This window comes from Rhipicephalus microplus, chromosome 7 (assembly GCF_043290135.1).
Source record: "Rhipicephalus microplus isolate Deutch F79 chromosome 7, USDA_Rmic, whole genome shotgun sequence".
Taxonomy (NCBI): domain Eukaryota; kingdom Metazoa; phylum Arthropoda; class Arachnida; order Ixodida; family Ixodidae; genus Rhipicephalus; species Rhipicephalus microplus.
The window spans coordinates 12,400,023-12,411,006 of NC_134706.1; the positions used below are offsets into that span (position 1 = coordinate 12,400,023).

The window sequence follows — 10,984 nt, forward strand, 5'->3', positions numbered from 1 at the left end:
GTCTCCTCAGCTCTGCGCAGAAGCAGTCGCGAGCTGAGAAACATACGCTACCAAACGGCTGGTGACCTTCCCGGCGGGGTCGAAAGCAGTGGCGCCTCCGGGACCGCGTCGGCGTCGCCGTCTTTCGCAACAGTGGTGGCTTCGGCGGGATCGGTCCGCCGTTTCGCAACAGTGGTTGGCAGCTGCGGGATCGGCCGGCGTCAGCGACATCGATGCGGTGAGTGCCTGATGTTTTCCCCTCAGTTCACCAGACTACTCTAGCTCAGGTTGTAGTAGTTTAGAGAAGGGCTGTGTGAAGCATTAGAGTGAGCTTTGATCGTTTCAAGCAAAGTCGAAGTGCTTTGAAACCAAAGTTAATGCGGAGGGGGTAAACACGGGAGAGTGAAAAGTTGCTTGCGCGTCTTGCTAGTTGACTTATAGTGGGTACGGCAAGTAAATTGTTAACAGGGGCAAACAGCAAGAGGCTAGTGTGAACGATGGAGAACCTTAAAGTGAAGGAACTCATCGAAATTTGTGAGGAACTCGGCATTACTTTGGGCCGTGCGAAACGAAAGCAAGCGATCCTTGAGATCATGAAGGATGAGGGAGTGTCGGCTGAGGAAGTCGATGAGGCCTGGGTGGATATTAAAGCACGCCGTGAGGAGGCTGAAAGGCGAGAAGTAGAAGCTCGCGAACGTGAGGAGGCTGAAAGGCGAGAAGCTCGTGAAGAGGCTGAAAGGCGCGAAGCTCGCGAACGTGAAGAAAGGCGCGAAGCTCGCGAACGTGAAGAAAGGCGAGAAGCTCGCGAGCGCGAGGAGGCCGAGAGACAGGAGCGCCTCGAGATGAAACGAATAGAATTGGCAATCCTACAGTGTTCGCAGGCGCCTAGCGCAGCTTCTCCGACGATTCAGGTCAGCGGTATTAGAATTCGGGACCAACTGCCACCGTTCGTAGTAGGCGAGGACATGGCGAAGTATCTCGTCAAGTTTGAACACGTCTGTGAGCGAAATGCTTTGGAGCAGTCTCTTTGGGCGCGGAACCTGCTAGCTCTTCTTCCCGGCGAAGTGTCCGACGCGATAACTTGCTTGTCGAGGGAAGCGTTTGAGAGCTATGACGAGGTTAAGGAAGTGCTCTTGAGACGTTATAAGTTGTCACCCGAGGCTTTCAGGCAAAGGTTCCGGTATGCTGAAAAGGGGAATGAGTCACACGTTGACTTCGCGTTTCGTCTTAAAGCCGATTTGATTGAATGGCTTAAGGGCGAAGGTGTTTATGACGACCGCGATAAAGTGGTGGAATGCGTTGCATTGGAGCAATTCTACCGCTGCATCGAGGAGGATGTCAAACTTTGGCTGCAGGACAGACTTGGGGACGTACAGTTAAACAAGGCAGCTGAGTTAGCTGAGGAGTATTATACTCGCCGAAAGTTGCATAGCAGGGCAGCGCGCGTTGAAAAGGATGAGAGAAAAGAGGGCTTTTCAAAGAAACCTGATCAACGGAGACCCGCTCCGCACCGTAATTTCAAGAAGGACCCGTCTCTTACGAAGGACAGTGTAGGGGAAGGGCAAACAGAAGCGGAGAAATCGAGTGAGGTTTCTACCACACAGGCATTAGAACCGGAAAACAAACGGAAGCCGCTAATCTGCTACAACTGTAAAAAGGAAGGGCACATCGCGAGAAACTGTCAGGAAAAGTTTGCCTTCGCAACGATCCGAGAATCAGAAAAAAACATGCGGTTGTTGGAGCCGTATCTCCAAGAAATTAGGGTCAATGAGAAAACGTGCCGAGCACTTAGAGACTCAGCGGCAACCATGGACGTTGTCCATCCTTCATTGGTGTCTCCGGATGACTTCACGGGAGAATGCGCGTGGATCAGGCAAGTCGCCGAGGAGCAGAGTGCTTGCTTACCTATCGCCACGGTTGTCATTGAAGGCCCGTTCGGTAAGCTTTGCACCGAAGCGGCTGTGTCTGCCGCGCTGAATGGTCGTTTTTCTTATCTTTTCTCCAACAACTCGGAGCAGCTTCTCAAAGAGCAGGGCAAATCGTTCTTCCCCAACTTAGCGTGCATGGCTCCCACGCGATCGCAAGCGCGAAAGCTTTCGCGGAAGCTGGACCTGGTTCCATGCGGTGAACTCTCAAGTGACCTTGTCGGCGGGTCGACGGAACCCCAGAAGGGAAATTTTCCGCATGAGTCATGTGAGCAGTCACGCGAGCGGCCCGTCGCGGGAGCGGCCGGCGCGGTATGCGCTGGGGGAGACGACGTGGCGCCATTGAGTCAGAGCGAGAGGGTTGCAACGCTCTCGCCTGTAGCGGAAAGTTGGAGCGAGCTGCCGAGAGTTGATCGAGAGACGCTCATTCGGGGGCAGAGTGAGGATCTCTCGATTGAAGCGCTCGTGGAAAGCCAGAAAAACGCGGCAAAAGTGCTGTCGAAGGAGCACTACGAGAAATCGGGAAAGAAGCGCGCTTTTGAAGTTGATAATCAGGTAATGCGGCTGCAGCCACCCAAAAGGAACAAGCTTGAGGTTGATTGGGAAGGGCCCGTCAAAGTATTATCGAAGCCTTGCGATACAAATTATGAAGTGAAATTAGGAAGGCGGCCGGACAAAATTTACAACTTGATGAAACCATACGTTCAACATCAAGCGATCGTAAATCTGTTGTTGAATGCTTCAGAGGAAGAGGAAGCAGAAAGTTTGAGTTCTAGTGAGGTAATCGAAGGGGGATCGAAAGTAATCCGGGAGCAGATAAACCTAGAGCCTAGCTTAAGTGAAGGAGGACCTGAGAAAGAGGACCTGAGAAAGATTGGTTCCGAGTTTGAAGACGTGTTTTCGGACTGCCCCGGAAACATGAGGGTGATCGAACACGATATCGAGCTAAGCGGTGAGGAGTCAATCCGTAGCAAGCCGTATCGTTGTTCCCCTGTGCAACGTCGAAAGTGTGAGCCGCTCTTGGTGCCACATAGGTATCGTCGCCTAAAGGTGGCCGGTTACTGAGGTGGAGCATGTTGCTCCACAGCGCAACTTTGACGTTCGCTAAAGAAAAAAAAAGGGAAAGGTAAACGCTAATGCAGGTGCATTGAGCAGTGCGTTCCAGCTAGTAACTTCTCAACCTTTCGGTTTCTCGTTGGCGATTCGGGGCAAAATTTTGACCTCATCACGACCTGGGCTGAGCGCTCTCGTTCAGAGTGATCTCAAGGGGCCAACTTTATGTGGTATTCTAATCCGTTACGTTGTTGTACGTGGAAAAAAAAATTGAGTTGTCATTTTAGGGGTCTTTTGTCCCACATGTGCCTCTTGATGTAGAGGGAACAAAATTCCGATAGATACGTAGATAGGTATATGTTGTACTATACTTTGTCTGGTGTTCTGTCGGGTGACCGAGGGCACTTGCCTGTGTCGTGTGTTGTCTGTTGTCGAACCGTTCTTAGCAAGTTGCAGAACCATCGACAAGTGCTGAACCCGAAGATGGTCAGAAGAGACGAGTGAAGCTGGTCAGCAAGTTGTGGCGACAAGCCAGTGGAGCTGGGATCCGTCGTCAAAAATGGGATGTGTTCCCGGACCAGTCTGGAGCTGTATTCTCCCCATGGCCCTGGAGGCGAACCTGGAAAGACCAGGCGAACGAGCGCACCTGACATCCGAGCCCCGTGGAAGCAGCTCGTCTTTCCGGTGCATTGTCTGGCGGCGGGGGTGCTGTTATGCCAGCGAGTCCTCGTCAAACGACCGTGCCTCTGAAAAAGGCAATCTGGGTCAAGGCCAGCCCGCCGTCTGCCCGACGCGAACATCTCAACGGCGTGAACACGCGCGGCGCCTCTTTCGCCCACGTGCATTGAGTCATCGGCGCACGTGACAGCGAGCCGGCGTTCTCGTGCCTGGTGGTCTGACGCATGGCGCGGCGACCCCCCATTGGCGGAATCTGCTCGGACGACCCGCGGCGCTTCTGATTGGACACTTTGGTTGGACCCGGTGCAAATAAAAGAAGCCCTGCGGCGCGTCGCGATCGGCAGTCCTAGAGAGAGGAGTCCCCATGTCGGAGGGCCGACATGTGTGTGAGTCAGCGGTTTTAGGCGAAAGGCTGACCTATGTATTAGAGAGAGGAGCTCGGCTCTTCGAGTCTCTGCCGGCCCCAGTGCCGAAATTGTAACGCCTCTGTATATATGCTGTACATAAACCTTGTTTAACTCACCGTCGTCTCGTCCGCTCGTCTCCTCAGCTCTGCGCAGAAGCAGTCGCGAGCTGAGAAACATACGCTACCAAACGGCTGGTGACCTTCCCGGCGGGGTCGAAAGCAGTGGCGCCTCCGGGACCGCGTCGGCGTCGCCGTCTTTCGCAACAGTGGTGGCTTCGGCGGGATCGGTCCGTCGTTCGCAACAGCGTCGACGCGATTGCTGGAAGAACGGTTTGAACCCAAACTCGGTGTAGCGTTTACTCGAGTAAACATTTTTTAGGGGCGAAGCTGCGTGGCTTGTGCGTCCCTCGTAGTACGTAACCACCAGTGGCACATACCCGAAATAGGTATAACATTTGACCTCCAAGGTGGTTCCGGTGAGAGATTTCTTCTGTGCGTTGTTTAACAATAAAAAATAGTGCTCAATGTACATGCCAATGGCTGCTAATAGGGAATGAGAGACAGGAGCATTCGGCTTTTAGTCAACGCGCACGCTGCGATCCCCATTAGCAGCCATTGGCATGTAGCCCCGCCGCGGTGGTACAACACACTGCTACAATGATAGCAATGAACAAAGTGTCTGGCGTCGATAAGCCGATCATCGGCGGAACTGCCGAACATTTCAGCGTTATCGTTCCTTTGGTGCACGCGTAAGCTCTCGAGTAAAACTTCATTATGCGCATTCAGCGCACAATCTTGACAAAATGATAACACATTCTCTTCTTCCACTTCCGTTTCTTCTTTCTCTCCTCTAACCAGATACGGTGGTCTATTGGCTGAGACACTCAGCTGCTGACCCGCAGGCCGCGGGATCGAATCCTGGCCGTGGTGGCTGCATTTATGATGGAGGCAAAAATGCCTGAAGCCCATGTGCTTAGATTTATGTGCACGTTAAAGAACTCCAGGAGGTCGAAATTTCGGAAGCCTTTCACAACGGCGTCTCTCATAATCATATGGTCGTTGTTATTCTCTCCTTTTCACGCTCACACCGCTCCTCCTCAAAGTCACTCCCCTTTCCCCTGCTATGCATGACTGTGCTATTGCGGTGTTTTGCCTGCGATACGCCACAGTCAAATTACTCAACGGCCCACCCACAACGGCCAACCCTGATACGCGGGTGGCAAGCGGCAATGCATCCCCTTTCGCAGACTGTCCTGGACAGACGCGAGCGGCGGTTTGCTGGTTCGCCCATGCGTACCGGCAGCGCCTGGCCTGCGGCACGCATGTATTCCACGTGTCACTTGTTCATCGCCTACATTTCCAAGGTGCGGCGACGGGGAAATGCTGGAACATATTTGTTCCTGCCCTGGCCGCAGAACGATGCGTTATGCATGGAAAGCCGTTGTCGCCTGCTCGGTCTGCCTGCGACAACGGCGGACGACATTCCTTTTTCCGCGCACTCGTAGACGCAAGCCCACCGAGCCTTCCTCCAGTTCTGCGCTTCTGCGGACATCGCCACCTTGCAGATGGACACTTTCGCTTCGTGCCACCGACTGCACTAACAAGACTCTCTCTTGCATTGCCTTTCGCTTTTTCTTTCTCTCTTGTCTTACTCCTATCATCGTTGCTTCCCCATCCTTAAAGGCACTGAGCCGTGCTACCGCGACGGAGGCAGAAAAGAGCATCCTTTTTATTTCTTCCTCTTTCACGAACCTCTTTGCCTCTGCGTTACGCCGACACTCTAATAGATCGAGTAAAAAGAGCATATTTTCGTCCCACAAAAATAATCGTGATCGAATTCGCGTTGCACGCCCACCAATTCCAGGTGACTACATATCAGCGTGGCATAGCACCCTCGATAGGAAAGTGGCCAGCACCGCATTTTCGAGAAAGAAAGCGCATGCAAGTATGATTATTGTCGAGGGACAAAAAAGACCCATTTCCCTCACGGAAAGCGACGCTGAACGATGACATACATGTGCTCTACGCTTCAAAGGCTCATCGCGAATTAAACAGGGTGGGGGTACATCGCCTGTACAGCAGTCAACATCTTTTTCTCAATGCCAAGCTGTACCAAAGTGACCGCAATTTTAATTATTGGAAGACAACTTTCCAATCAGGACGCAAAAGTACAGGCTTGTATCAATACTAAAACCCAGAAAAACTTGTTGGTGAGCACATAAGTTTTCGGAAAATGTTTAAATGCCTAAGCATCAACAAAATGTCAAGCCACAATAAAATGACGCTCTTTGTGCGTTTCTTTGTTTGAGCCTTAATACAACATGACACATACCCACCGGAGGGGGGGGGGGTGCCAAGAATTTGTAGTTCCGAATGTAGTAGATAATTACTCTTTTTCTTGTGCTTCCTATTTTTGTTCTTGCGGTGCATAGGCGTCTAAACTTTTTGCCCCAAAATCAATTCTAAAACGTGTGTAGCAAAGCCTTCGAACTGTCTGATGGGTCGTCCTCTCCGGCATCTTTCAGCAGGTGGTCCTCCTCGGCTTCTTTCTGATAAAACGCCACTCGTGCCGGGAGCCCGTGCTCCACCTTGAGAGAGACAGTGATTTCAACACACCCTTTCTCGCTAGCTTCTTTCTTTATTTCTGCCAACTTCGCCCTTTCGCATCTATAGGCCCCCTACGACATTTCAATTTAGCGTCCTTTTATTAGATGCGAAGCAGCTTTTGGCGGAGTTCAATTCGGTGTGGGGCGTGACTGCACTTACTGCTCATGCAGGTCCCCTCATCCTCTTCTACGCTCCTCCCTCTCTCTCCCGAGTCGCCGGCGAGGGCAACTAAATGCTTCTTCAGCAGCGCAGCGTCCACACCTCCACTGCGCATGCGCATCTCCCTCTCCTCTCTCTCGCTACCCGTGGAAACACGTTGAATGGCGCTGAGCCGAGCTTCCAATCAGGGCTGCAGAAGTTGCGTCTTTTCATCTCATCAATTTCTCTCACACTCTCTCAAAGTTTACGTGACACAGAGCGCGTCTGCTTTGTGCGCAGCCCTTGATCCGCCATTGATCGTCGGTCTTACGACGTGAGACAGCGCGTCTGCTTTGGTTAGCCCGGCATCACGTTCGATGTCTCTGGTGTGTGCGTTGAGGAATCGGCTTTTAGGGGCGAAGCTCCTTAGGGCGTGGACTGTGCGTCCCCTGTATGTAGCCACCTCTAGTTTAGTTCTTGCAGTGTTCACTAGATGGCGGTACCGTCCCCTGTATGTAGCCACCTCTAGTTTAGTTCTTGCAGCGTTCACTAGATGGCGGTACCGTCTCCTGTATGTAGCCACCTCTCGTTTAGTTCTTGTAGTGTTTACTAGATCACGGTACTTGTAGCTGATGATGAAAAGATGCAAGATGTTATAAACTAGAAAGCGGTACTTGTAGTTGATGAAAGACGCGAGATCTTATAAAATAGGAATGATGTCACATATGGCGCGTGTCATTGGTTGAAGGCAATCGTTCGATTTAGTGGGGCGAAGTACGCTAGGGGGAGCGATGTAATAAAATCGAGTGGGCAAAATGTACAGAGGATTCATGGTTTACCAGGTTTACCTCCGGAGCTTCACCCTCTCATCATAATTCACTTCATGGATATGGCGGCACTTTTTTACCAGTTTCCAACAGCCCGATGAGGGAGATAGCGGAGGCAGCAAATCTTTCTTCATCTGACTGTCACCACTGCACCGTCACCGAGTACCATCCAATAAACGCATGTACACGTTGCGAGACTAAGGCAGTTTTCGAATAGCGCAAAGCTTTCTGTTGGCGTTGCGCATGCGTCGTACACTCACCTCTTGCGAGCTCCCGTGAAGAGACGAACGCAAACGCTTTGCCCGCACCGCCCGCTAACAGTGTACGCTATACGAAAACTCCCTAGCCAGAACAGGCCGTATACCAGATACGAGAGCGAAAAAATAGATTGCGTACATCAGACGCTCCCTATTTCTGTGCAGGGCTCAACGTTTGCAAAACTTGCACATCGACGCATAGCAGCTGCCTTCAAGGTTACTTGGTTTCTTTGCCAGGGTGTCCGTCACCCACATCTGCTCCACGCTGTACGACCACTACCGACAGTGTTGTGATCGAACGAAATCTCGACGTGTTACATGATGAGTTGGTTGACAGACAGACGAAGAACTTCATTGAAGTATGAAATTGTAGTTGTTTTCTATCAAGCATTCGTGCGGTTCGGACAAGAGGAAATGAAAAAAAAAGGAAGGCACTATATTAAGACGGCGAGAAGATAAATCAAGATAAAACAGGTTCTGCATGACTGGAGATTGTGTAGATGCAGCTGATCGACGGGGGCACAAGAAATGTACGCCACAAAACAAAGCGCATTGTTCTGTGTTTGTACCTTTCTTGTGTCCCGTCCATCCGTTGCCCTATACATTACACAGTCATGCTTTACTAAAACGCCCAGTCTTCAACCTTAGTGTACTTTCTGCAGGGATTATGCATGCTCTAGGCTCTTCTTCATCCTTTTTCGGCATTTCCACATCGGCTCGCTTAGCGAACGGTGGTCTAATCGAGCCGAAACTCCCCAAGAGGCCTGGCGGGGTTGTCAGCGTGCGAAGCATGAAGCCGCTACTTGCCGCTTTTGCGGTCGCCATATTCGGAGCCTCTGTGCCGACGTCATGTTTCATATTCGGTCCGCGGTTAACGGTAAGTGTCTTACGTAATGTCATCGGACGATTGGACGAGTTTAACCACCGAGCTATTTCTGGTCTAACGATGCATTTGGCAGTGGTCAACGCTGTATCGGAGTGTGCTTATTCCACACACTAGTAAATAAAACTGCCCCTTACAATTTTTATTGAGTCACGACTTTCCAGTTTTGAGAAACTATCTTTGAAGATGCGCGATAACTCCCCCTCAGAAGAGTTGCATCTTTCCACGACACTCCGAAGAGATACTAGTATAATGACATCTGAAAAAAGTTGACGTATATAATTAACCATAGTTAAGATTGATAGTAAGTACTCACCAGAGAGAGCAACAGGTAGCCTTTCCTTTCTTATTGTGTACTTAAGCCACGTCCAGTCAAACGGTTCCTTTGAAAGTCGGAAGAGTATAAAATGAATATAAGTTGTAAAAGAACGGGGAGGGGAGACAAGCACATCAAAAAGTTCACAAATCGTATCGTGACTTCTGAATTTGAGTGTCTGCGAGTAAGTGTTGATCTCAGCAATATGACAGGAAACATGAACTTAGTGCCTTGGCAAAATTTATACTCCTAATGCGCATACAAGTATTAGCCATATTGGTCTGCAAGAACTACGGTCCTGGTCAGTAGTTTTGTGGTCACGCTTCCATAGAAATACATAGGATTGTGGCCTGGGAACTTATGACCCCCCCTCCTGTACGTCTACGTTTGAACATTCAGTGCTATGAACACTTTTGTGCTTCAAGTAAAACGTTTTGTTGGCATAGCTTGTGCACGTTTTACGGAAGAAATAAGGCGTTAATGAGTCGTGCATATCTCCTCTTGTGGTCATCTCGTTTGCGCCTTATTCCTTCCGTAAAACTCTTGTGTTTGCTTCTAGCATTTAGCCTCTGGGCCTATTTGAAAGCAATAAACTATTCCATACTGCTCGGCTGTAGATGCATTGTGCATCGCTCTAAGTTTAGTAATCTGCACAGAACCTCCGATAAGGAGTATTGCTATGCTTAGGGGTACACCTAATGTGAGCGTAAAATATTTTCGAGCTCTATTTGGCTCTTAAGATAGCCAACGAAAAACTTTCGAAGAACCGTACGTGGCCCAGTGATTTTTTTTACCTCCTAACGTCAAGGAATATATAATAAATTCTGCTTTATACATGTGCCACAAGATGAGATCAACAACGATTCAGTTGTTACCGCAATGAAAGCAGCTATATCACAGGCTTCCCTCGCTTTTCCGAAACGATCCAGAGACTGCCGTCAACAACGAAGGCACACTGAATACACTCTACGCTAATAATAATAATAATAATAATAATAATAATAATAATAATAATAATAATAATAATAATAATAATAATAATAATAATAATCTCGGCAGATCCCACGTATCATAGGGATCGATGCCGTATGCGAAGCTTGCGGATATAGAAGGTGACTATAGTGTAGTTTTTATTGAGCAAAACGTTTCGAAATGTCGCCAAAATTGTTAGCTGAGCGGCTCAGTGGGCCCAGCGAACGAGTGGACACGCAAACTGAGCATGCGCGGCACGCTGAGCGAGCCAGCGATTTTACGGAGAGCGCCGCTCGTTCGCTCATGTCGTCCCCTCAGCCCTCTACATCAGCGGAGCGTGCATAGCGGACCAATGTGAGAGCGTTCTCCAGACAAAGGCTCTGCTGGATCGACAGACAGTAGCTTCAACCTTGTTCAACAGGTGGCGCGACATGGCGCTCCGCTCCTTTACTCCGCTCTAAAGCCTGTAGAGGCTTTACTCAGCTCTCCGCTGAAAGAAGCGGAACATTCGCTCGGCTATTATTCTTCCTTTTGTCTTGCGCTCCGCTGGCCCCTCCGCTATTACTCTCTAATACCACACGCGTTTGTAGACTTTATATTTGTGTGGTCGTGTTCCACACGCACACACACACACACTCACAAAAAAAAAAAACAACTTACCAACGCTCGGCACATGCCGAGCCGCACCGCCTGGGAAGCTTCGCGGTTTTATCGGATCATTCCGTTACGACTACGCGCACCTAGGACACGAATCATCTAGTTTATTCCAGGGCTTACGCGGCAATCAACGATAACGCTAAAATCTTCGATAGTACATGTATAAGAATTCGCAAATCCCTCGTACCATGACAATAAATACGACACGAAGCATGTGAAAGTGACTGTGGTGTATTTTTTAGCTAAACGCTACGAAATGACGCTAACGACACTTACATTTTGCTTC

The 10,984-nt window shown here is 49.9% G+C and overlaps 1 protein-coding gene across 1 annotated transcript in view; it reads left to right on the top strand.

Annotated features, from left to right (window-relative positions):
* The first annotated feature begins 8,520 nt into the window (after positions 1 to 8,520).
* The window catches only part of LOC119179401 (ectin), a 10,415-nt gene continuing 7,951 nt past the window's right edge, over positions 8,521 to 10,984 (top strand). Inside the window, 1 exon segment of the mRNA XM_075868037.1 lies at positions 8,521 to 8,747. Coding sequence (XP_075724152.1) covers positions 8,538 to 8,747 — 210 coding nt within the window. The 5' untranslated portion in view covers positions 8,521 to 8,537.